The sequence below is a fragment of the Podarcis tiliguerta genome (genome assembly GCF_965153285.1).
Source record: "Podarcis tiliguerta genome assembly, chromosome: 17".
Lineage (NCBI taxonomy): Eukaryota > Metazoa > Chordata > Lepidosauria > Squamata > Lacertidae > Podarcis > Podarcis tiliguerta.
In genome coordinates, this window is record NC_139550.1 from 35,828,652 (window position 1) to 35,855,628 (window position 26,977).

Consider the following 26,977-nt stretch of genomic DNA (forward strand, 5'->3'; position numbering starts at 1 on the left):
GATACGAACGCAGCAAACCCGAAAGTGTATACTTCCGGGTTTCACCGTGTGTGCATGCGCTCTGCACATCTCACAAATGCGCAGAAGTGCTCTGTGCACCTTGTGCATGCATAGAAGCGCTCTATCGCACCACATGCATGCACAGAAGCGGTGCTCTAGTTGCAGACTTTCCAGGGTGCAAATAGCACCCCGGAACAGATCAAGTCCGTAACTAGAGGTACCACTGTAGAAACTTGAGGTGTGGGCTTGCTAAGCACTGCAAACCCCAGAGAGACCACTGTGGTATGTGACGGGGTCTGGTGTCAATTCAGACCTACTCAACCCTACCTTCTTGTCCCTGCAGGTCATCATTCCCGGAGACATCCCCAGGAAAACTGCTCTTTCAGACGAGAACACCTCTTGCCTGATTCTTGCCACAACAAAGGAGTTTCCCGAGATACTCCAAACACTTGGGGTGCTCCCCCGGCTGACACTTTGGCTGTGACCAGTTTTGTGGGCCCCGAGCCCCGGGATGTACTTGTGTGTCCTGCTCGTTGTTCCCAGAGGCTGAGGAGGCCCCGGCCAGCGGGAGGGGCTGGGGAGCCCACAGGAGGTGTGGATGGCCCCAAAGAAGACCATGGATGCAACAGCGGTGTCGCCATAGCAACAGATGGAAGTGGAGCTGTGAGAGCAGGTGAGGTTGTGGGAAAAGGCACACCCCCTTGCAGCAGGGAAGAGCAGTGGTGGCGGGTGCCCATTGGGATTGGTTGGGTGGAAGGGGAGAAGCCCAAACAGTAGGTGGAGCCAGAGCCAATGACAGGCAGAGCCAACTCATTCTGGCTTTGGCCCTATCCTCTTCCCCACTGAGTTCCACAAAGCCAACACTGAGACTAAAGACTCAGATATACAGCTGCAAATAAAACGCTTTAAGTGTGTCTGAAGCGCAATATACAATGTGACACTAGACGGCGATGATGAGCCTTATAGAAAATTCAATGTATTTTTAAAAACACTTTTAGAAAAAAAGCATTTTCAGAATGGTGTTTATATGTGTGTAAAAAATGTAAAGGGACCCCTGACCATTAGGTCCAGTCGTGACAGACTCTGGGGTTGCCTCAAATTGAAATCAGCCACGCTCTCTCTTGCTTCGAAAGCCAGCTGAAATAAAAAGCTGCCTCCCTCTGAATCAAACTGAAAGTTAAAACACAGCAAGTCTTTGGGAGGGAGTGCCATTCAGAGCAGTCTGTGCTGCAAAGGGCCTTCTCCTCATTGCCATCAGTCTAGTTGGGTAGAAAGGGGGGTTAAAACAGGGTCCCATCTAGAAGGTATTGTACAGTGATCGATGGTAAAAGGCTGAACAGAAAACGGTGGCACCCAGCAACCTGAAAACTATGAATTGCTATGCACTGAATAGAATCCCTATTCAGTGGAAACTTCCAAGCTCCCCTTTGATTTGTGGGTCAGCAGACACAGCCTGTGCCTTTCCAAATTTCCCTGCTATTCAGTTTCAGAAAGCTGAACAGCTAAGGTGTCAGATGCTATGGATTATGTGGACTGTTCATACACCCTTTCTTTAGATCAGGCATAGGCAAACTCGGCCCTCCAGATGTTTTGGGACTACAACTCCCATCATCCCTGACCACCGGTCCTGTTAGCTAGGGATGATGGGAGTAGTAGTCCCAAAACATCTGGAGGGCCGAGTTTGCCTATGCCTGCTTTAGATTTTCCTGAGCATTTAAGGATCATGCCCCTCATCGAAACTACATCATACATTACATTGGAAGCCTAGCAGGGCTATGGAGGGATTTAGGCTTTTAATGATGCCTATAGAAAGGAAAGGGTCAGAGTTCAGTGGTAGAGAATTTGCTTTACCTGCAGAAGCTGCCAGGGTCAATCCTAGCCATCTCCAGGTCTGAAACTCTGGAGCTGCTGCCAATTAGTGTAGACAATACTGACACAGTATGAGGCAGCGGCTTCCTGCACTCCTATAAAGGAGCTGCTTGCATGAACATATGGATAAGGTCTGAGTACTAAAATTTATTAGCTAATTTATTCAAAATAGGACAATGCAAAGAGTCACCCACAAAGCAGAATATGAAGCTTCTCCTGAACAAAAGTGTGGCAAGTGATCTCTCACTTGGCAACATTGACACCAATATATAACTACAACTTGTTAATGTCTGCGTCCATGTGGGTGTGGGACGAGGGTGGCACTGTGGGTTAAACCACAGAGCCTATCAGAAGGTTGGTGGTTCGAATCCCCGCGACTGGGTGAGCTCCCATTGCTCAGTCCCTGCTCCTGCCAACCTAGCAGTTTGAAAGCATGTCAAAATGCAAGTAGATAAATAGGTACTGCTCCGGCGGGAAGGTAAATGGCATTTCCATGTGCTGCTCTGGTTCACCAGAAGCGGCTTAGTCATGCTGACCACATGACCCAGAAAATCTGTCTGCTGGCCACATGATCCAGAAAAACTGTCTGCGGACAAACGTCGGCTCCCTCAGCCAGTAAAGCAAGATGACCGCCGCAACCCCAGAGTCGGCCAAGACTGGACCTAATGGTCAAGGGTCCCTTTACCTTTTACCATGTAGGCATAACTCCTGGTTTGCCATCCCTGTTGGGTATATATATGCTACAGATTTTAAAACTGGTGTCATTTTCCAGAGTGTTTGGGTGCACCTGACAAATGAGCCTGTTTGTCTTTAAGGTGCCACAAAACCCTTTGATGGACTGATTTTGACATCCATTCCTTTTCCCCGCGGAACTCCAGCTCTTGGGTGCTGGGATCAGATAGCTAAGGATTGTCAGGCACCTTCCTCACAACTCCCAGAAACTGATATACAAGCTTATGCAACAGTGTAGACATACATTTTTGTCTCCTGTCCGCGTGGAATAAAGGCAGAGTTCTCTCTTCCACAGTTCTTGATGGGGAAATGGCAGCCTTCTGCTGCTTTAGAAGAAGCACCTGTCTCTCACACTGCCTTGCGCTTGGGGAAACTGGAGCAGGAATTGTTGTAAGTGGCGTAACCAGGAACTCTCATTGTACGCCCAGGGAACAAAATGTCCCTCGTGGCTCTGAACAGGTTAAGCTCCAGCCACTCCGCCCCCACCCCCAAAAGCCCTTGGCTTATCAGGCAAAGCCTTGTGCGGAGAAATTCCTGTGAAGGGGGCAGAGGAGAGGGGTGGGGAAGGAAGGGCTGCTGGAAAAGCAGGCGCAGCCCTTGGGGTGGGAGGGCGGCAGTGGATTTTAACCCACTCCCCACTCTGCCCCTGGACCTGGCCGCTTCCCTCCTGCATCTACCCTGAAAATGTTTGAGCAAGTCCAAACCTTCCTGCGCCATATCCAAGACTTCAAGCGTAAATACCTAACTCCTGCCGCTGCTTTCTGCTTTGTAGTCGAAGGATGGGAGGGGAGCGTTGCCTTGTAGAAAGTGTGGCGGGGGTGCGCAGTGGGGAGGAATACTTAAAAGTGATTTAGTCTGTCTTGCCAAAGGGGGGAAAGGGGGCTCTCTACTTATACGGGTAAGATCGGGGTGTTTATTGTGCGGGAGAGGAAGGAATTGGGCAGGTTGGGGTGGTTGCATATTGTTCAAATTGCAAATGTGTGTGTGTATGGGTGATGTTTATCTATAACGAACCGGAGTCACGACTTCAGCCTTGCGAAAGCCCTTTGGTCTTTCTAGTTCAGGCAAGTCAACTATTTTTTTATTTGGGGGGGGGGGGAGGTGAAGCTGAAGAGCCAGTGAGGGTGTTACGTGAACCCACCTAAGAATGGAGGCTATGCTAGAGGCCAGGTGAGGCTGAAAGCTTTTCCGAGGGGGGAGTTGTGGGCAGGGTGCCCATAGCATTTCTGACTTCTATCATTAAAGCTACATTGTTCAGCAGAACATGGCTTTGATGTGAACTTGGGTCTCGTCCACTTTTTGTTGGCAAAGTTCATCAGCCTCACCTGTTGTGTGGATGAGAAAGCAGCCGGAACCATCCTGAAGAATCCCTTTAGTGTTTAAAGGTTGTATGAAGTTTGTACTAAAGACAAGAGAGTGACTGTGTCTTAGGTTGTGTGTGTGTGTGTGTGTGTGTGTGCATACTTATGTGAATTAAGGACACGGAACCAATGGATTTGAGTTACAAGAAAGGAGATATCTCAGGTATATCTTTCTGATAGTAAGAGCTGTTTGACAGTGGAATTGTCTCCCTTGGGAAGTGGTGGACTCTCTTTCCTTGGTGATTTTTAAGCAGAGGTTGAATGGCTTTAGCTGAGATTTCTGTATTGCAGGGGGTTGGTCTAGATGACCGTCAGGGTCCCTTCCAACTCTGCAACTCTTCAGTTCTATGATTCCATGACATAAGTGTGTCTGCTTGTGAGAGAGCCCTAGCACTGAGTTAAATTTTCAGGTTCTGGCAAGTAAACGTTGACTGGAACAACACCCAGGGCAGGCTATGTGGAAAGGAGAAGCACATTTTTGGAACATGCTTGTTTTTGTTTCAAAGGCAGCTCTTGTTCTCAGTATTTTGGGGAGAGAAGAACTACAGGTACTTTCCATGCTCCACATCCTGTGTGCTCCCACTGCCTGTTTTTGAAGCCCCACACTCATGATGTGAGCCACGGTCCACACCAATCCTGTAGTTCATGGGTAGGCAAACTAAAGCCTGGGGGCCGGATCCGGCCCAATCGCCTTCTAAATCCGGCCCGCGAACGTTCCAGGAATCAGCATGTTTTTAGATGAGTAGAATGTATGCTTTTATTTAAAATGCACCTCTGGGTTATTTGTGGGGCATAGGAATTTGTTCTCCCCCCCACCTTCAAAATACAGTCCGGCCACCCACAAGGTCAAGTTTGCTGACCCCTGCTGTAGTTCCTTGGAAAACACAGCTTTTTAAGCCGCATTCATTTTGTACTTAAGAATGGCACATACATTTTAGTCTACTCTGAGTGGGCAATTTAAGAAAACAAATAATATTTTTTTGTTCCTGAAACACATTTTAACTTTTATCTCCCTATAAACTAGATAGTGTTCCAGCTATCCTGATTTAGTTCACTTTCCCCCAGTCTGCTCTCCTACAAACTGGACAAGACTGGAGGAATAGCCTTGTCACTCACCTGCTTTCTACCCCTTTCCCTGCCACCGTTGTGGCTGTCATCCCCAGGAGGACGGGGAGGGGTGTTGACCCTTCAAGGACATGCATGCGTAACCTTGCTGGTGCACACAGTATTGCACAGATTTTTTTAAAAGAAAAAAATAAGTGTTCAGGCATCAGAGAAGCTGCCAAGTCCCTCTCCTGTTCCTGCCAGTTTCGATGGAGAACAGAGAGTCCGATTGCATCTGGGTCAAGTCACAAGGCAGTGGAGAGCAGGCAGATTGGGGAGAACCTTCTTCCACATAAGCTCAAGGGGATGCAAAGATATTTAAAGCGAGAAAAGCATGATTTGTGAGCTCTGGCGATGCAAGGGGAGATTCCCAAGTGATAAGTGAGGTGATTCAAAACGCATGTATGATTAGCAGCTTTGGGTGAGAAAATTTCCTGGCAGACCGAGACCAATGTTATTGGGTGGACGCAGTGCAATGCTAGACTATGGAACTCACTGCCACAACAGGCAGCAATGGCCAACTGGAATGTCTTTAAAATAGGCAGGTTCTTGAAGGAGAAGGCTATTGAAGGCTACTAGCCATGGGAGCTGTGTTCTGCCTCCCCTGCCAGAGTCATGATGCCTCTTTATACCATTTACTGGGGGCTGTCCCATCAGATAAGTTATCTTGCTTCTAATGGATTTCTTTTTCTTTTGTTAAATCGTTTTTATTAATTTTCCAATAAAAAAACATCCAATTATCATATCAAATCATAATCCAATAAAAATTAAAAAATTAAAAAAGGTCAAATTATCTTCCAAATTATAATTATTAATTTTGGGGGGCTTCCCAAATTTTGGGGGGCTTCAAGGTCTGGACCTTGAAGCATGTCTCCAAATCTCAGCCCTGCCTCTCCTCGTTGTTTCCATATTTTCCACATGTCGATTTTAACGCTTTAAACTTCTCTGTCTCTGGCGCATCTGATGAATTTCTTAAGTGAATTCCCTCTCAAACTCCCAGTTCGGCACTCAACTCATGTGACTTCATGGGCAGAAGATCCTGGTATGGGGGCCATAATCCATGGGGCAGCTGGGTCATAGCTGCATTTCTTGGTGAAGGATGCTCTTTGGCAAGGCAGTCGTCTTCAGCTGGTGGTTTAGCGCTCACGGCTGCTTTGCAGCCTAACCCAAAGTAGGCCTGTATAAGGGAGTCATTGGCACACCCCGCAATTGGCTAACCTTGACTCCCATAGGTTCAGGTTGGGGGGGTCACAAGTGTTATAAGAATTTTAAGGTCTTTGTTGTTGTTGTTTAGTCGTTAGATATATATTAAATGTTCATAAATGTACCAAGCAAACACGTATATAAATATATAAACCACATGTCTGAAGCAGCACAGGAAGACAGTCCTGAAACCATTTTAACTCCCAAACTGACCAAATGTTTCTCTGCAAGGAGGGGAGGAAATGGAAAAAACCTTCACATTGTCTCAGGAATTAAGTAATTACCATCTCAGAGGAATGGCCAAACTCCCAGAAAAGGCAATCAGATAAGGCATTATCAGATAACCTGGCAGACAGGAAAAACAACAACATTCAAATTTCTGTTGTAGACTGTCTTTTCTGGGATGTAGGTATGATGTTTGGGGGGGGGGTCTTGGGCTACACCCCTTCTGTGATGTATGTATGATGTATGGAGGGGTGGCCTTGAGCTCCAGGGCAGCGAATTTTAAAATGGATATATAAGGCCTTGTGCGCCATTGTTCTGGGTTCCTCCTTTCCTGCGTGTGGGGGAGACCTTGTTGCAACAGTCAATAAAGATCAGGCTTACTAGCTGCTTTGCTTCTCAATATTCTCTGGTTAAAAAAGTAAAGGTATCCCTGCCCGTACGGGCCAGTCTTGCCAGACTCCAGGGTTGTGCGCTCATCTCACTCTAGAGGCCGGGAGCCAGCGCTGTCCGCAGACACTTCCGGGTCACGTGGCCAGCGTGACAAGCTGCATCTGGCGAGCCAGCGCAGCACACGGAACGCCGTTTACCTTCCCGCTGGTAAGCGGTCCCTATTTATCTACTTGCACCCGGGGGTGCTTTCGAACTGCTAGGTTGGCAGGCGCTGGGACCGAACGACGGGAGCGCACCCCGCCGCGGGGATTCGAACCGCCGACCATGCGATCGGCAAGTCCTAGGCGCTGAGGTTTTACCCATTCTCTGGTTGGTCTCTGTTATTTTCTCCTACCAATAGAGAACCTACAAAAGGATTCTATTTGGGCTCTTGGGTATCCCATAAGGGAAAAGGAGCAGGTTTTTTTACTTATATCACAAGCAAGAGACTTCAGCCAGGAGACAGAAGCAAAACAGCAGCCTGTAGGCATGATCTTTATTGCTGCAACAAGGCTTCCCACTACTATAGAGATGAAGCAGCCAGAAGCCCTGAGCAATGGTTACATCCGTATTTTAAGTTTCCCAAAGTTTCCCATAATACACCTCAGGATGCATCATCAAGACATCATAGATATGTGACAGAAAAGATGTGGCCTCAGGTAGAACCTGAGATCCAGGCATGCCCCTGTCCCACATACCTGAGTCAAGCCAAATATACCCCTTTGTCTTGTCTGGTCTTCATCCCACTATGGGGTGGGTGGGCATTGTGATTGAGATGGTCGGACACTCATCATGTCAGGATATCATCCGCCATGATTCCTTGGGAAGGCCCTGCTGATGTGGGGATTATGGTGGGCTCACTAACCTCCCCTTAGACATCACTTCCCTGCGTCCTAAATGCCATTGGAACTGAGAAGACCGATACAACGATGTGGTTTCTTATGAATTTCTAAAGTTTTCCCACTGAACCAGTACATAGATACATTTATCAGTGAATTTCTACATTTGGTAATGGGCAGCAGAGGCTCTTTGTCTTTGCCTTGTACTGTGGAGAGGCAAGATTCATGGGAGGAGGTTTCTCACCCCACTTCCAATTTCCCAGTAACAGCCACACCAGCAGCGCTGTGGCTGAAGAATGAGTCCCCAAATGGACCTTGGGGGTAATCGTGTCTACTAGGTATGAAAAAGTCAAGTAAGGTAAAGGTAAAGGGACCCTGACCATTAGGTCCAGTTGTGGCCGACTCTGGGGTTGCGGTGCTCATCTTGCTTTACTGGCCAAGGGAGCCGGCATACAGCTTCCGGGTCATGTGGCCAGCATGACTAAGCCGCTTCTGGCGAAACCAGAGCAGCGCACGGAAACGCCGTTTACCTTCCCGCCGGAGTGGTACCTATTTATCTACTTGCACTTTTTGGCGTGCTTTTGAACTGCTAGGTTGGCAGGAGCAGGGACCGAGCAACGGGAACTCACTCCATCATGGGGATTCGAACTGCTGACCTTCTGATCGGCAAGTCCTAAGCTCTGTGGTTTAACCCACAGCGCCAAAGAGTGGGAGGCTGTGTTTTCATCCATCTTCTCTCTCTCCTCCCAGCCAGCTCCCTGTTGCCCCATCCAGAAGAGGGTCCCTCTCATCAGGAAGATGGTGGACTTTTAGCACGGCTATCCCACGGCGATGTCGGGGGCATCTTCCGGCAGGCAGGGAGCCGGGTGCGAATGAGGGTCCGGAACCGCAAGGACGCAGGTAATCAATTGCAGCGGGCGTTTGGGGGAGGGGATGGTGAGGGGCATAAAGTGAGGAGCAAGGGAGCCTGGGAAAGGCGAGCAAAGGTAGAAAATGGGGGTTGGTGGGAGCATTGCAGAAGGAGGCCTGAGGGAGGAGGAAGGAAGGAAGGAAGGAAGGAAGGAAGGAAGGAAGGAAGGAAGGAAGGGCAGTGTAGACTATCTCCTCCTCATGCTGACTCTTTCGATTCACTTCCAGGAGTTTCCAGCGATTTGAACACAGCTGATATTGATGTAGGCGAATGTCCCCGGAGCCCCACCTACCGCCTCTCCCAGCCACAGGTATTGAAAACCCTGGGAATGGGTAGCTGGGGACCCTGGATGGAGAAGGGGCCTTCTGGGTGCTAGGTCTGAAAGGTGGTCAGAGGTGGGGGAGGATGGAGCTAGAGCGAAGGGTGAGTCAGGGCTGGCTGGCAGGTCTATGCCCCAGGCAAGGACTGGCCCTGCAACCCTTTTCCGATTCCACCCTGGCGCTCTGCACTTACTTCCCTGCTGGCCTGTGTGTGCCACTCAGTTTCTCGTGTCTGCAGTGACCTGTGGGCGCCATTGTCTTTGCCCGCTCCACTGCTGCTGCCTGTGAGAGATCCAGGATTGGTGGAGCTGGACAGACTTCACTTTGTACAGGGGAAAGGCAGACCTATAAGGGGGCTGTTGTGAAGGGAAACGGTGTCGCTCAGTCAAGGAGCACGTACCTCCTGGCAGTAGTTATAATAACCACAAATTAATATAATAAAGATGGGGCAGGTCAGACAACAGAAGTACTTATTTATGCTACGACACAATGTAGGAATAGCCACCTTGGAGGGCTTTAAAAGGAGGTGAAAATAATAATAGTAATTATTATTATTATTATTATTATTACCCCGCCCATCTGGCTGGGTTTCCCCAGCCACTTTGTGTGGCTTCCAACAAAACACTAAAATACAATAACATATTAAACATTAAAGGGAACCCTAACCATTAGGTCCAGTCATGACCGACTCTGGGGTTGTGCGCTCATCTCGCTCTATAGGCCGAGGGAGCCGGCGTTTGTCCGCAGACAGCTTCTGGGTCATGTGGCCAGCACTACTAAGCCGCTTCTGGTGAACCAGAGCAGCACACGGAAACGCCGTTTACCTTCCCGCTGGAGCGGTACCTATTTATCTACTTGGACATGACGTGCTTTCGAACTGCTAGGTTAAACATTAAAAGCTTCCCTAAACAGGGCTGCCTTCAGATGTGAATGGCTACAGGTTTTCCCGATGGCTTTGTTCTACCTCCAGGATCATGGGCAGGGAAGAGATGAGCTAGAAGAACTAGTACGTCGAGAGATGAAGTGATCTGATTGGGTGTTGTGTCAGTCTAAACCATAGTCAGCTAATCTCTTTCATGAATTGGACACGGTTCCTTATCCTGGGTCATATTTTACAAGGGCCGTCTGCCCCTCACTTCCTTCTATCTGGGTTGTGAAAGAGAAAGCTTCTCTTGTGATACCTCTGCATCCTAATCTGTGGAAGAAAGGAGCAAATGGCTTCGTTTTAACATAATGACTCAAGAGCCACTAAATTCTTGTTTGGATTAGGTTTCTGGGTGTCACTCAGGTTCAGTTCTGAGCCAAGTGGGAACGCCACCACAAGGTATGGTGATGCCTTGGCATTGGCCCCTCACACATAACTGCACTGGTGACTTGCAGGTGTGAATGTACCATTGCAAACCTATTGCCACAGGCAGGCACCTTCCATCACCTCCTGCATTCAGGTGTGAGCAGGCCCTTTAGATAGTTTTGAAAAGGGGCTGGGGAAATTTGCAACTATTCACACCTGTTGCCCATGTGAACCAAGTGGAAGCAGCCATGATCTAGGGCAGTATTCCTCTCTGAGTATCAGATGAGGGGAGGCTACAAGAAGGAGGGTGACCACCACCCTCAAACCCTCCTTGTGAGCATAGGCGCCAACTCTATGGGGCTGAGGACACCTCAGCTCCCCCCAAAAGTATGTGGAGACTAGGCTGCGATGGTGGAAAGCCCTGTCGGGACTCCCCACAGTGGTGGAGGGCCCAACCAGGCCTTCCAACACACAATAAACCCCCAAAGTCAGCCGTAACTTGGCGCATACACTTGCGAGCTCTCAAAAGCACCCATGGCTGCCAGAGTTGGAGACAGGTTGCTTCACTACAGGGATGTGGAAGCTGTTTCCCTGCAGGTGTTGCTTGGCTGCAGCTCCCACCATCCCTGACTAGTTGCTGTGCTGGCTGGGGCTGATGGACTGGAGAGCCACAGCTTCCCTGCCCTTGCTGTACCCCATAGTCTGATACAATAACTCGGGGCAATCCTTATACCTGCTGTCAGAGCTGGCTCCTGGTCCCAGCTCACAGAGGACCAACGCTAGCCGGTAGTAATGTAACAAAGTCTTTATTGAAGTATAGTTTCCATTTCCAAGCCTCAGCGCCCCAGCTCTACGTCTAGGGTCTAGACCGGCGAAGCTCCGTCTGACTCTCCGCCCCCTGTACACCAGTTTAAGACTCTAGCCTTACTCCACCTCTTCCGTCTCTCCTTTCTCCTCTGGGTCCTGCTACCCCCCGGGGTTCCTTCCTTCCTGGACTCTTCCGACGCAGACGTTGACCCCCCTGAGTCCTCCCTCTCTCTTCGTCGGGCTTTAGGACCTGGCTCCCTATCCGGGCTGCCAACAGTGCCGCCCTCCTGTACATTTGAACTTGGCGCGCGCGCGCAGCCTTCAACCTTCCTCTCGACCGTTTCCTCGCTCCCCGACGGAGGCGTGGTCAATCCTCCCTCATGTTCTCCCGCTGGCAGCGCGCTGCCTGATCCCGATGCCTGGGACTCCTCCCCCCTACTGCGCTCTGGTGTGGACGCTGGTCCGGATTTCCAACTGCTGTTCTCTGAGTCCCCTCTGGCCCCTTCTTCCTGGGGTGTCCCCCTAGGCACCCCCCTTGCCCTGACCATGGGAGCCCCTTTCTGTGAATCATCCGATTCACTGGAAAGACTCAGAGACCTCGGACCGTTGTCATCGCTGACATTTCCTTCAGACTCCTCCCCCTCGCTCTCCATTTCCTCTCTTCCCTGTGCCTCTGCTCCTGAACCCCTGACATCCATCCCCCCCTCGAAGCCCCCCCTTCCCCCCTCCCCTCCTTCAGGTGTGGGTGCTGGGTGCTCCGTCGTTGTGGGGGTGAATGGCGGATACAGTTCGTCCCCCTTGGCGTGCCTCCAGCCGGATAAGTCCGGCTCGTCCTCCGTGCTCTCGTCGACCTCGATTTCCTCTGCTTCCATCTCTGTGCCGCCATGCTCGAACCCAAGGTCCTCCCCCAACACGTCCATGTCCGTCTCTCCCCCGGTCACCTCTGGGGCCGTTGCTTGCCAAGGACCCCCCAGCCACTGCCTGTTCCACCACTCCTCTGGCCGATAGTCCCACCAATAAGAGCGGTCTGAGGCAAACCCTGAGGGCGATCCCTCCGGGGAACGTGTGTCTAGTGCCGGTTCTTCGTCCGAGGTGAACCCCTGGAACGTGCTGGTTGAAAGCGTGGGTGTGAAAAGCCAGTCGTCGAAATACTCGGCTGGCATGGGCCTGTGCGGGAACAAGGCATGAAACTCTTCCTTGAGAAGAGGCTCGTCCAAGGCATAGTCCGGCACCCAACGGTTGGTGCTGGCCGGGGTACCTTCGCTGGCGAGAAAATATTCTACTCCCTCTTCCCCCCATCTCGAGTCTAAAATCTCTGTGACCTCGTTGATGGGTTCCCCTCTTGGCGACCCCCGCCTTGTGGACTTCTCCCTGAGCTGGTCTGGTGTCGTGCCCGGCTCCTGAAATCTGTGAGGTGCTTTGTAGGGCGTGAGTACTGATCTATGGAACACTGGGTGCATTCTGGATCCCTCCGGAAGTGTCAACCGGAAGGCCACTGGATTGACCTGAGCCTCAACTTGGTAAGGTCCTAGCTGCTTATGTCCGAGCTTCTTCTTCGCTAACGATCTGGTCGGCACTGCCTGGGCTGCTAACCAAACCCAGTCTCCCACCTGTATGTCTTCCCCAACCCTTCTGTGCTTGTCAGCCTGCAGTTTGTATGCGTGCTTAGCTAGTTCTAACTGCCTCCGAAGCTGTTCGTGAACTTCCTGCAATTCTGACGCTAAGGCTTCCGCTGCCTGTGGCTCCCCCTCCCCCAGTCTCTCTAATCCCGGGAAGGTTCTGGGATGCCTCCCGTTGTTGGCGAAGAACGGTGTCACCCCCGTGGACACGTGCTTCGTGTTGTTGTAGGCGAACTCAGCGAGCGGCAGGTAGTCCACCCATGTTGCCGGTTGCTGATTTGCATAGCATCTCAGGTACTGCTGCATGACTGCGTTGACTCGCTCCGCTTGTCCGTTGGTCTGTGGGTGTCTTGCGGACGCTAGGTTGATCTTGACGTTCAGGAAACCCATCAGCTTCTGCCAGAAGTTCGAGATGAACTGCCGCCCCCGGTCGGACAGGATAGACCGTGGCAGACCGTGAACCTTGAACACGTGGTCTATGAACAGTTTGGCGGTCTTTTCCGCCGTGGCCACCTTCGCGCACGGAATGAAGTGGGCCATTTTGGTGAACATGTCCACCACCACTAGCACTGCCGTCTTGCCCCTCGAGCTGGGTAAATCCGTGACAAAATCCAGGGCCACCCTCTCCCACGGTTCGCTCGGTGTCTGCAGCGGTTCGAGCAGTCCCGCCGGTGGTTTGTGCACTGACTTGGCCCTTTGGCAGGTGTCGCACCTCGAGACGTAATCCGCGACTTCCCCCCGCATCTTGGGCCACCAAAAATCTCTGGCTACTAATTCTGCCGTCTTCTCTTTGCCAAAGTGCCCGGCGGTGGGTGCGTCGTGCAACTGCTGCAGTACTTTCGCGCGGAGGTCGTCTCCCGGTACGTAGAGGGCCCCTCTGCGGATGAGCAATCCGTCGCGTATCTGGAACTCGTCGTCCTTCACCGTGCCCTTGTGCACCTCCTCCATCTTGGCTTGTGCGAAGGGGTCCTCCTGCAGCGCTCGACGGACAGCATCCAGGTCCACGGTTGCTGAAGCGCACGCCCACGCTTTCGGTGCGAAAATGTGCTTGGCCGCTGCTGGTGCCGCCTCTTCGAGGTATTGCGGCTTTCTGGACAGTGCATCTGCCATGATGTTGTTGTCGCCTGGGATGTACTCTATCCGGAAGTCGAAATCCGCAAAGAACTCCGCCCATCGGATGTGCCGCTGGTTCAGGAACCTTGCCATACGCCAGTACTCCAGGTTCTTATGGTCCGTGCGAACCTGCACTGTGTGTTTGGCTCCGATGAGGAAGTGCCGCCACGCCTTGAATGCTGCATGAATGGCCAGCAACTCCCTGTCCCAGATGGTGTAGTTCTGCTCTGACTTGCTGAGCTTTCTAGAGTAGAATGCACACGGTCTCCAGTCCCAATGCGGGTCCTGCTGCAACAGTACTGCGCCCACGGCTCTGTCTGAGGCGTCCGTTTCAACTCTCATCGGTCTGCTGGGATTCACATGCAGTAGCTGCTCTTCGGACGAGAAGAGACGCTTAAGGTTCTGAAAGGACTGCTCCGCTTGCTCCGTCCAGATGAACTTCTTCTTCTTGGAGCTGAGCGTGTCGGTAATGGCCGCTGTTTGCATCGCGAACCCCTTGATGAACTTGCGGTAAAAGTTGGCGAAACCCACAAACCGCTGGACCTCCTTCCGATTGCGCGGGCTCTTCCAGTCCAACACTGCGCGAACCTTGGCGCTGTCCATGGCGAGCCCCTTGTCCGACAACTTGTAGCCCAGGAAATCCACCTCCTTCCTGTCGAACTGGCACTTTTCCAGCTTGGCGTACAGCCGATGCTCCTGCAGTCTCTGCAGAACTTCCTTGACGTCTCCCTCGTGGGTCTCCTCTGATTCTGAGAATATCAGGATGTCGTCCAAGAAGCAGACGCATTTCTTGTAGAGGAGACCCGCCAGGACGTGATGCATGAAGGCTTGAAAACAGTGAGAGCCATTTTGTAAACCAAAGGGCATAACTCTGTATTCATAGGTGCCCAGGGGCGTGAACATGGCAGTCTTCCACTCGTCGCCCTCCCGTATGCGAATCAGGTTGTACGCCCCTCGCAGATCCAACTTTGTGAAAATGCGTCCTTTCCGCACCGTTGCGAGCAGGTCATCTATTTTGGGCATGGGAAAGGCCGTGGGCTTGGTCTTGGAATTTAAGAGCCTGAAATCCACTACAAGCCTCTTTTGGGGCGTGTCCTTTTTCTTCACAAAGAATACAGGACTGCCCCCCACTGCCTTCGACTCCCGGATGAAACCGCGCTTCAAGTTGAGGTCTATGAACTCCCTGAGCTCCTGCAGCTCGTCTTCAGACATTGAATGCAGTTTCCCGGTTGGCAGCGTCGCCCCTGGCAGGAGGTCAATCTTGCAGTCATAGGGCCTGTGGGGAGGCAGCTTGTCTGCTTCTTTCTCGCAGAAAACCTCAAAAAACGCTGCGTACTTGCGTGGCACTGCTTGCAGCGTGCCTAATTGTAGCTGCGCGTCATCCTCTCCCTCTTCCGGGCCAGGTAGGATGCAATGTTCCGCGCAATAGGATGAGCCGAAGGTCAGTTGGCGCTGGTACCACGCCAATGCTGGGCTGTGCCTGTGCAGCCAACTCATGCCCAAGACTACAGGCGTGTCCGACAGGTGGGTGACATTGAAGCTGATGACTTCTCGGTGATTTCCAATTCGCATCACCATTGGAGGCGTTTGTTGCACCACTTGCCCCCCCAACAAGTCTCTGCCATCCACCGTGACAACCTTCAGAGGCAGCGTGGCTGACAGTAGTGCTATATTGTGCTGCTGAATGAAATCCAGTCCTATAAAGTCTGCGTTGCTGCCAGAGTCAATGGTGATTGGCACTTCCAGAGTGCGTCCATTGGGCAGTTGGAGTGATGCTGTAAGCTGCACCACTGGTTTGGGTGGGAGGGGGTTTGTGGGCTGCAAAATTGCTGGGGATTGCTTCATTGACTTGTCTGGCTGGACCCCAGTGCCTCTTCCTCCAGCCAGACTCCGTCGTTTCCCTGCTGTGGTGCCCTCTGTTGACTTGCGTCTGTGACTGTTGCCGAGGCTGCAGTGTGCTTATGGAGCCTCTGGGGACACTCTTTTGCCATGTGCTGAGCACTGTCGCAGATGTAGCACTTCCTGTTCCCTCTAGGAGGCTTCGTTTTGACTGCTCCCGGTGTTAGGGCTCTGGTAGCTGACTGAGCCCTAGCACCTCCAATCTCCATCGGTTCTTCTCCCCCTCCCTGCGAGGGTGTGGATTGCGCACGCGCTGCATCTTTGGGAGAGAGGGGAGGTGCTCTGGCTGGCGCCCTTCCCCAACGTCCTTCTTCTCTGTTCCAAGGACGTTCCTCCAGACGCACCCCAATTTCCAGCACCCTCTGGACCACTTGCTGGGTGTTCTTTGGTCTCTCCCCCCTTGCAATCTCAGCTTTTACATCTGCATTCAAGCCTTCCCAAAAGAGGTCTCTCACTGGAGCAGAATCTTTCTCCCATCCAAGCGCATGGACTAATCCAAAAAAGCGTGCATGGTACTGCCTCACACTGGCTCTGCCCTGTTTAAGCCCGTGTATGTCTCTTCTGGCAATATCGATGTCTATCTTTGATAAAAAACACGAATCCATCGCTTTAATGAAAGCCTTCGCATCTTGGAGCGCCGGATCATTATCTCTCCATAAATTCCTCAGCCACGTCTTGGCCTCCCCATGCAAATGGGACAAGATAAACCCCACTTTCTCTCTCTCATCTCTAAAGTCTTTTTCTAGCAGATCCAGCGCAAACAGCAGGTCGGCTCTGAAGTTAGGGTACTGCTGTAAACTCCCGTCGAAATGAGATACCAGACTGCCTCCCCTTCTCCCCAGTCCAATGCCCTCTGATTTGGGTCCCTGTTGCCCCAGTGTAGAAAGCATTTCCAACCTGGCTCGGAGATCTCTGCAAGCGGCATCCATTTCCTCTTCCCTTTTTTTGGAGGCCCGTACCTCCGCGTTGAGTTGAGTCACTGCATTTCGCAGTTCTGTCAGTTGCTGTTCTGCACTCATCTTGCCTGATTTGTGTGAGCTCTCGAAGCACACTCCTCTGCCCTCGCTGCGTCAACTCACGTTGCGAGGTTCTTGGTGCCAAAACTTTCAGTCAGGAGACGGAGCTTACTGTCAGAGCTGGCTCCTGGTCCCAGCTCACAGAGGACCAACGCTAGCCGGTAGTAATGTAACAAAGTCTTTATTGAAGTATAGTTTCCATTTCCAAGCCTCAGCGCCCCAGCTCTACGTCTAGGGTCTAGACCGGCGAAGCTCCGTCTGACTCTCCGCCCCCTGTACACCAGTTTAAGACTCTAGCCTTACTCCACCTCTTCCGTCTCTCCTTTCTCCTCTGGGTCCTGCTACCCCCCGGGGTTCCTTCCTTCCTGGACTCTTCCGACGCAGACGTTGACCCCCCTGAGTCCTCCCTCTCTCTTCGTCGGGCTTTAGGACCTGGCTCCCTATCCGGGCTGCCAACAGTGCCGCCCTCCTGTACATTTGAACTTGGCGCGCGCGCGCAGCCTTCAACCTTCCTCTCGACCGTTTCCTCGCTCCCCGACGGAGGCGTGGTCAATCCTCCCTCATGTTCTCCCGCTGGCAGCGCGCTGCCTGATCCCGATGCCTGGGACTCCTCCCCCCTACTGCGCTCTGGTGTGGACGCTGGTCCGGATTTCCAACTGCTGTTCTCTGAGTCCCCTCTGGCCCCTTCTTCCTGGGGTGTCCCCCTAGGCACCCCCCTTGCCCTGACCATGGGAGCCCCTTTCTGTGAATCATCCGATTCACTGGAAAGACTCAGAGACCTCGGACCGTTGTCATCACTGACATTTCCTTCAGACTCCTCCCCCTCGCTCTCCATTTCCTCTCTTCCCTGTGCCTCTGCTCCTGAACCCCTGACACCTGCCTTTGTGGTTTCTCGCTCTCTGCTCTTCAGGAGACTGGCCAATATTCTGTGGAGCTGCAACGAGGACCCAGCGGCTTTGGCTTCAGTTTGAGAGGCGGAAGTGAATATAACATGGACATCTATGTCTTGGCCCTCATGGAGGGTGGACCAGCCCAGCAGTGTGGCAAGATTCAGGTATGTGATGCGGTCTGGGAACACCCAGTGCTGCGGGCAAGTGCGAACCTGGCTGGTTCCTTGAATGGGAAGCCACTAGGAGAGCCTCACCCGGGAACATGACAGAAATGTGGCTCTGCTCTAAAAATGTGATCTGTGAATCAGGTAGTGCCCAGTTACCATCACCCATGAACTTGCTAAGTACCCTTAAGCAAGACACTAATCCTCAACACAATTCCCCCCCCCCCCCGGATAATTATATTGGCCTACCAGACACGCTTTAAAAAGAATACGCAAGAAAAATGCATGCAGAGCATTCTGAGCACTCAAAAAGTGTTAGTTTAATGCTGCAAAATGAGATTATCAGGTTCCCCTGAATGGGCAGCAATATGTGTGTGTTCTGTGTGGAGCTGTGCATATTCTGTATTCAGTATATTCTACATTCAGCCTTACAATTATTATTATTATTATTATTATTCCCCGTCCATCTGGCTGGGTTTCCCCAGTCACTCTGGGCGGCTTACAGCACATAGAAGATAGTAAAACATTAGACATTAAAAATTTCCCACTATAGGGCTGCCTTCAGATGTCTTCTAAAAGTCAGACAGTTGTTTATTTCCTTGACATCTGATGGGAAGGCGTTCCACAGGGCGGGCGCCACTACCGAGAAGGCCCATTATTGTCATGCCTATCCAATGTGTGGAAACACATTGTGAAATCTCCAGAACAAAGCAAAAGCCCAGCCAGCTCTTGGCAGTGATGGTGAGTTTTACACCGTGGCAGGTGAGCGACCAGCTGGTAGAGATCAACGGAGAGCCTACAGCAGGAATGACGCATGCTCAAGCTGTGGAGCACATCCGCAACGGGGGGAGCCGGATACGCCTGGTGCTGAAGAGGGGCAACGGGTTCGTTCCTGATTATGGTACGTCCATGGTCTTTTCTGCCCATCCCTCTCTTCCTCCACAGTAGAGATAGGCTCAAGCCAACCCTACGGTTAATGCAACATGTGAGAAATGATCGCAGGGGAGATGGGATGGCCCAGGTGGAAATTTCAGGTGGAAATAGTCTGGCCCGCTCCCCGCCCCACCAGCAAATTTTCCCCTGACCCTTAAGGGAGAGGAGGAAAACCACAATTAGTTTCTCTGTTTCAAGAGATAGGCCTTGTAATGGACTTCTCCCAGTTTCTTTAAAAATATGCTTATATGCTGCTTTTCTGAGCAAAGTCTGTCCAAAGGGGTTTACAACAATAAAAAGTATACATAGTAACACTAAGGACAAAACAGATTGTCAAAACCCCCCGCCTTTTCTCTGCAGAGAGGCAGGTTCGGGTCTGCAATATTCACCCCTCTCTCCTCTTCTTTTTTCTTTCCTGCCCTGCCATCCTTCGTCCGTCTGACCCACCATACACCACCCCGACCCACTCATGGTGTTGTCTGACCCCCCTCCCCCCCCCACTTCTCTGCCTAATCTGTGCCAACCTCACCTTAACCTTTTCTGGTCTGCTTTGCCTTCCTGGTCTGTGATGGCTCCATCCCCTACTCCCGGTCTGTGCTGGCCTTGTAACTCCCCTGTCACTTCCTCCCCGCCCCCAAAGTCTCCATCTGTCTCCGCCCCACAGGGCAGCCGCTGGCCAGTCTGGCTCTCTGCGTGACCAACTCCCCCCGGGGGGAGCCCTGCTTCTGCCTCGTGGGACGGGTCGAACATAAATGGTGGGTGTCCAGCCCCCAGCCGGACCAGCAGAACCACTCAGCCCAGTCCCTTTCCATCCCATAGTCTCCCAGGGAATCATCCTCAAACAGCAAGAGCAACGAGAACTTTGCAACAGGTGGAGCCACCTCTCCTTCTTCCCCTCACTTCCCACCACCACATTAGGACCCTTCCCTAGTCTCCCTGCCCCTGTTTCCCCAGCATCACCCCAACAGACCTCCCCCCCCCCAAGCCAAAGCTCTGTGTATTCTGCAGTTCTGCACAAGTACAGAAAAGGAGCAGAATTTTGGTATGAGCTGCATAATGCAGCCGCTTCTGACTCCCAGGCTGAGGACAGACGTGCCCTTTTCATAGCAAGGGGGCACATGTGCGTTCGGTCCAAACATACTTCCATTTTGCAGGGCTGATTGCTAAAATAGCAGAAGCCAGCCGCGAGAAGTAGTGCTTGGTTGGTGGTTGTAATGTCACAGAGCCAATTCCCCGCTTGCAATCACTTGTTAAATTGCAAGTCTTGGCTGAGTGACACATTATAATTTCTCTTTTAATAGCAAATTCCTTACCCTTGGGGTTTTGAAGACTGTCTTTAAAGCATGCGGATAGTGCTTGCTAAAAAAAGACTTAAAAGGCAGATACTTCTGTGCCTTGCGGAGGCCATTGGCTAGTAGAAACAGAATAAATTATGCAATCTAAATATTCACGCTTGCATAATTCAGCTTTCACAGTGCAGAATTGTGATTTTTTTTCGTATGCTCTGGCCATAGCTACCATTGCCTCTGGTTGCCTCCCCCATTTTCCATTTCTCACTGATTTGTCTGGGATTCCTCCTCCACATATTAGCCCGTTGTGAAACGTTATAGACCTGTCTATGTAATACTGGATTCCTCCCCAAACCTCTTTCCAACTTGCTGTACCCACCTAGCTCCTCCCCCGCCCCTAGAAGCCTCCCTCCAGCCCAGCTAGGACATACACAAACCACCCAAGTGCCATGTTGCCAAGCTGGCCTGTGGTGGCACCCCCAAGGCAAAAGGGAAGTTTGGGTAGGATCCTGCCTCTAGAAGCCCAGAGGGCAGGAAAGCAGCCTGGGAGGGGTGAGGACGCTTCCCAGGGTTCCTTGGAGGGAAGCCACAACAGCTGAACCACTTTAAACTGGTGGGGCAGAGAGGCCTTCTCAGTGGAAAACATTGCAGAGGGAATTTCTCATACTCCTAGAGCCTAGATTTAATCTGGAGACCTCAAAGGGCAGTAGAAAAAACCCAAGAGAGCTCCCAGGGAGATCCCAGAAAACAGCAGATCTCTCCCCCACCCCCCAGTAAAGCAGCCTTCCCCAATCTTGAGTCCCCATAAATTGTTTGTGGCGCTGTGGGTTAAACCACAGAGCCTAGGACTTGCCCATTGGAAGGTCGGCGGTTCGAATCCCCACGACGGGATGAGCTCCCGTTGCTCGGTCCCTGCTCCTGCCAACCAAGCAGTTCAAAAGCACGTCAAAGCGCAAGTAGATAAATAGGTACTGCTCCGGCGGGAAGGTAAACGACGTTTCCGTGCTCTGCTCTGGTTCGCCAGAAGCGGCTTAGTCATGCTGGCCACATGACCCGGAAGCTGTATGCTGACTCCCTCGGCCAGTAAAGCAAGATGAGCGCCGCAACCCCAGAGTCGGCCACAACTGGACCTAATGGTCAGGGGGCCCTCTACCTTTTTACAACCCCCATCATCCCCAGCCAGCATGGCCCCATGGTCAAGGATGATGGGAGATGTAGTCCAACAATACCTGGGGACCAAAGGTCAAGGAAGGCTGCCCTAAGGTTTCAGAGATGAGGGGTCGTATCAGAGTATCCTGAGGGATGTGGATTCCTGGGCAGAATTGGACGCTGGAGCTCCACAGCGTAGTTCCAAGGCAGGCTTCCTCAAAGGCGGCCCTCCAGGTGTTTTGAGACTACAATTCCCATCATCCCTGACCACTGGTCCTGCTAGCTAGGGATTGTGGGAGTTGTAGGCCAAAAACATATGGAAGCCTGCTTCAAGGAGTATTTTTAAAATATAGCTGGTGATTATTTCTGGATAATGGAGAGGCAGCCGCATTCCACATTCTGTCCTGTCTCCTCCCCACCAGTATCTGCCCGCCCTGGCACTACCTGCCTGGCCTTGCCCAGAATGCCAGCATTTTGAAATCAAATCTTGGCAACTTTACCCCCAAGGCAGGGTGTAGCTTGGGATGAGATGTTCTTCTTTTGTCTCCTTTTTCAAAACAAAACCGAAGACCCACCCACTCCATGCAGCCCACCTTGCCTTATACCAGGCATAGGCAAACTCGGCCCTGCAGATGTTTTGGGACTACAACTCCCATTGTCCCTGACCATTGGTCCTGTTAGCTGAGGATCATGGGAGTTGTAGTCCCAAAACATCTGGAGGGCCGAAGTTTGCCTATGCCTGCTGAGGAAGGATGTCTTCAGGGTCTAATCTCTCCTGTTCTGTGTTTTTCTCCCTCCAGACCGAGAGTACAGTCAGAGCCCTGCCAGGTTGCAGCAGGCGGCGGAGACCGAGGACAAAGGCAGGCACCGGCACCGGAGAGCAAACCCGCCTGGGGGTCCCCAGTATCTGGGTCAGCCCCCTTGTGACGGGGGCAGCCGGGAGGCATCGCCCAGCAACAAGCAGCGGCTCCAGCTCCAGCTCCCCAAAGCCCGCCAGCCTAGCTGGCCGCACCGCAGCTCCACCAAGGCTCCAGGGGAGGAAGACGAAGATGGAGAAGGGGGCTGGAGGCTGCGGGAGCAAGGGAAGGGCGTGGAGGGAGGAGGGGACAGCTGCAAGCTCCTCTCCCCCAGGCCGAGCAGGAAGCTGCGCTCAGACCTGGTCCCTGGTCCCTGGCTGGTGCCCAGCAAAGAGCGCCTGTCGCGGGCTCTGTGGGGCGTCTGCATGGGCCAGGGGGAAGAGGAAGAGCAAAAGGGGGACTCGGGAAGAGGGAAGAGCATGGAGGTGAAGAGGCGCAGCTAAGCCCAGCACTCTTTGCGGCTCCGCAACGCAGAACTACTCAGTGCCTGGGGCAATGGCCCTGTCCACCCCCATCCGGACTATGCAATATGATTTTCTTTTTTTCTTTCCTTTGCCCGCTCCCCGTATTCGTACTATGCAACGGCAGCTTCCGTCTTGCGCTCCCCGGCCCCCATCCATACTATGCAATGATTCAACACAAACACAAGCCTCCTTCCCCACCTTCCTTGGGATTCTGCAAGGCAATCTTCCGTTTTGCTGCCGCTTCTGCCGCTCCCAAGGACTGCGGTGGTAACATCCCTTATGTAGCCCCCTGCCCTGGGCGGACTAGAACCTATTGCAGTGCTACCGAAGCTGCGTTGTGAAGATCCCAGGGGGCGTTATGAGAAGTTTTCTCCAGGGAGAAGATCCATAATGGCAGACAGAAAACGGGCTAGCCCACGATTGCCTACCCTGCAATGCCTAGCGCCAGAGGAGGGATGGTGGCCATGTCCCAGGGCAGTGGTGGCGAACCTGCAGCCTAATGGTCAGCCAGGCCTATTTTATATATGATGTCAGGCACAGGAAACTTCAGACTATGGCTTACAGCGGCAGAAGAAAGCACCAGGTTTTTAAAAGGTCAACTTTTGCCTGCAAAGGCAGGAATCGGAAGTGCACTTAGGGTACACTCCTTATTCTCCCTTTGTGGCCCCTGATCAAAATTTGTGTGGGAATGTTCAGGGATGCAGGAGAGGATATGTTGTTTGATTATATCCTTTCCAACTTGTGTTAACAAGTTCTATAATTTAGCAGAGTAACATTCCCCTTTTAAACTTGCACAGCGGATGCGTTTGCTCAGGCTCGCTAAAGCCTCTAAAATAAGTTTCATTGGTAATTTCCCCTTTAGTCCCTCATAAAAAGATAGACACGACACAGTCTTCTATAAAAGTATAAAAAGAGTTTACTTACACATTCTGTTCACAAATGGATCCTAGAAGGCAGACTTAAGTTACAAAAGTAATATACAGCTGGAAACTATCCCATAAGGAGACAGCTCCTTTGTCCTCTCTTGGCTGCAAGAGACCATCTTAGGCTAAGCAGATGTTGCTTCTTTGATGAATGTAGTCAGAGAGAGAGATGGCTGACCAGTCCTGCTCTTTTGTTACCTGGGCAGGTGAAGTCACACCCACCTCTAGTCACATGCAGAGGAAGTCTGTCCCAGCCTAGGAGAAACAGGAAGTTCCGACTGGCTGGTCCAGACATCCCCTTTTATGTCCTCTCTAGGGATGTTGTACTTGACTGCTCTTGTGTTTCACATCCCACAATTTGTCTACTTGCACTGGCATGCTTTCGAACTGCTAGGTTGGCAGGAGCTGGGACAGAGCAATGGGAGCTCACCCCGTCGCAGGGATTCGAACCACCGACCTTCCAATCGGCAAGCCCAAGAGGCTCAGTGGGTTAGACCACAGCGCCACCCGCATCCCTTCAAAATTAATATTACCAGACATCAGGTGACTGACAGCAGAGTGGAGCTTGCCACTGTCAATGCGGCTGATGGAGGGGGCGTGTCACCTCTGGATCACCTGACACCAGGTGACTGACAGGTGGCTGCTGCGACTGGCTCTCCATCCGCACCCATTTTCCTGCTGCTGTTCTAGGCTGCTCTCAATTTGCACAAGGCAGTGACTGCATCCAATGGGTCTCATTGGTACTTGGCACAAACCGAAGGTGCAACGCTGCCAACAACAAGCCCAGAATGTTCTGTGGGAGGCACACTGGAAGTCTGTCAGCAGTTAGTTAACGGAAAAGGGTTTCCCTGAGACTTGATCGTTTGAAAACCGCTGACTCAATGTTCCATTCACAAAATCCATTGTGGCTCGGTAGCAGTTAGAGTGTTGGGGAGCCCAGGGGTCAAATCTCTGGGTGACCTTGGGCAACTCATTATCTTTCAACCTAACCTATCACTCAGGATGTACGTGGGTGGCGCTGTGGGTTAAACCACAGAGCCTAGGACTTGCCGATCAGAAGGTCAGTGGTTTGAATCCCCGCGATGGGGTGAGCTCCCGTTGCTCAGTCCCAGCTTCTGCCAACCTAGCAGTTCAAAAGCACGTCAAAGTACCACTCTGTACCACTCTGGCAGGAAGGTAAACGGCATTTCCATGCGCTGCTCTGGTTCGCCAGAAGCGGCTTAGTCATGCTGGCCACGTGATGTATGCCGGCTCTCTCAGCCAATAAAGCAAGATGAGCGCCGCAACCCCAGAGTCGGCCACAACTGGACCTAATGGTCAGGGGTCCCTTTACCTTTACCTTTACCTTTATCACTCAGGCTTGCTGTGAGGATAAAATAGCAGGGAGGAACTAGGTATGGTGCTTTGAGCTCCTTGGGTATAATTGCAACAGATCACTGAACAAACCCATTCCATAGTGACTCATCTACTAAGGAACCCCTAAGCACCTGTTGTTTTTTTGAAGAGCCCACGTGTTTCAGAGGATTCTGTAGAATTACTTTAGGGCATGCAGTCAGTTACCCCACACAAGCAAAGCACATTGCTGGAACATGCCCAACACTCCTCCTTTGCAGGGAAGTTGACAATTGGTTGGAGTGGGCAATTCAGGGGCAGCCTCTTCTGCCATGACCGATCTTCTCCCAGAAGACTCATGTGCTTCCGAGGAAACCTCTGGAGCATGATTTGAAAACCACTGGCCTAGTATCCCTTATCACATCACTTTCCAAGACTGTGCAGTGTGGCCTGTGCCACTCTGCTGCTGAACCACCTCCCCGTCGCTGCCCCTTCGCCACAGTTCATTCTCCTCCTTCCCGCAGGCTGTGCAGTGGTCCACCAGCCTCACGGACCTTTCCACTCCACTGGTGCCTCAAGCCACCCTGCGATTGCATGGGCTGGTGATCCATGCCCAGCCGCTCAGAATGCAATGGTCCTCTTCACTCTGCTAGTGCCAACCACGGTGTGCATGAGAGCCCTCATGCACTAAAACGCAGACTTCGCATGCCATACGGGATGACTGTGGCTCAGAAGAGCCACGTATTTCTGTGCCATGCGCACACCCAGACATGCCACCACCTGATGCTATGAAAACAAGTATAATATACAGATTCTTGTTAATTGGCGAAGGAGAATGTATTGTCCCGGGCAAGTTATTTCAGCTTCTCCTAATCAATCACGGGCACCGTTTGCTCCCACTAGTGAGCATTGTTTGGCCTTCTGCTCTGCTAAGGCACAGCAAACATGGGGTTGTTGTGTTGGTAAAGGATTGTGGGGTAAAGAAGTGAGACAGCACACTCCTAGGTTTTCTTTGCAGGTGGCGCGATGGAATAAAAACGAGAGAAATTTACAATCTAAATTTCTCACTACTTTTTTTTTTTTTTAAAATTGTGGTTTCGCATTGCATCTCCTGTTTAGCTCTCAGTTCCTTCTCTGATATATATCTGTGCGCAGACACTTCACAGCATATCCGGAGGTGGTGGTAGCACAATCCTGGGGCACACAGGCCAAAATTGTGCCTTGTGTCACCACCCTTTGTCTGGGGAGGGGGGGGGGAGGTCATACGCATTGCATGCTGTATGCAAAACATGAACTGACATGAAATGTGCATGTGTCCACAGGGTGCATTTGGATAAACTCTTGGCAGGGCTTCCGGCTTTATACAACACTGGGGTGGGGGGTTCACATAAATGGGCACATGTAAGGCAAACCCATGGGGATATGCATGCTAAATGCCATGGCGCACCTAAGAAGCCCCGCCCCATTGCATTCAGGAGGCCTTCAGTGGACCCAGCATTCAAGCTTGAAACCCACCATGCAAAGCCACAGAAGCTATCTTATCATGCAATACTACCACCCACACAATGGGCAAAGAGGTGCTGGGTCACAATTCTTCCTGGAGGCTGCATCAAAGTATCCTCCTGGCACCTATTTCCTGGTGCATTTATAGGAGTGGGTCATCTCAGAGGTGAGAAGGAAAGGCTCACTTCACATGCTCAGAAGTATTCTGCAATCCCAACCCACAGTTTTAAGCAATGCATGACATGAGAGTCTTAAGGCTCTAGGACCTGCCCTGGTTGAACTCCCACTTACAAGGACTGACGTTGGTTCTTCTACTGTTCCAGATGCGGAAATAGCTGGCTTTTGGCTAACCTGATACAAGAGGGGGACAGGGCTCCTGTGCTTTTGAATAATTGTGCAGGTGCCATTTGGGTGGAGGTGGGAATGTCAGGGGCACAAGAAATTGCTTTAGATATGTCTGGCAGTGCAGTTATGCCATAGGAAATGTTCTTCTTTTTTTAAAAAAATAAATAAAATCTTATAAAATCTATCAATTAAAAGATTCTGATTTTGTTTTTAAAATTGCTTTCGATTTATTGTCTTTGCTTCCTCAAACTGCATAATTCATGATTGAGGTTCTGAACCCTTTTCAGGGATGGAAAAATCACTGCTTAGGCCTGGTGAACTCGCTGAATGAATCAAGAGCGATAAGGTGAGCTGTAGTTTGCAGATGATAAGAAATCCCCCAATCCAGCTT

General features: G+C 51.5%; 1 protein-coding gene across 2 annotated transcripts in view; it reads left to right on the plus strand.

Annotated features, from left to right (window-relative positions):
- LOC310667474 (uncharacterized protein) overlaps positions 1-23,178 on the plus strand; it is a 39,642-nt gene extending 16,464 nt beyond the window's left edge. The window contains exons 5-11 of one of the 2 annotated variants that reach the window (XM_083419961.1): positions 344-673; positions 8,513-8,662; positions 8,900-8,982; positions 17,648-17,791; positions 18,554-18,692; positions 19,365-19,479; positions 21,963-22,099. In XM_083419961.1, coding sequence (XP_083276087.1) covers positions 344-673; positions 8,513-8,662; positions 8,900-8,982; positions 17,648-17,791; positions 18,554-18,692; positions 19,365-19,479; position 21,963 — 962 coding nt within the window. In that variant the 3' untranslated portion in view covers positions 21,964-22,099. Of the gene's footprint in view, positions 1-343; positions 674-8,512; positions 8,663-8,899; positions 8,983-17,647; positions 17,792-18,553; positions 18,693-19,364; positions 19,480-21,962 lie in introns of both variants that reach the window. The other variant, XM_083419960.1, reaches the window with a different exon arrangement.
- Positions 23,179-26,977: the final 3,799 nt, after the last annotated feature.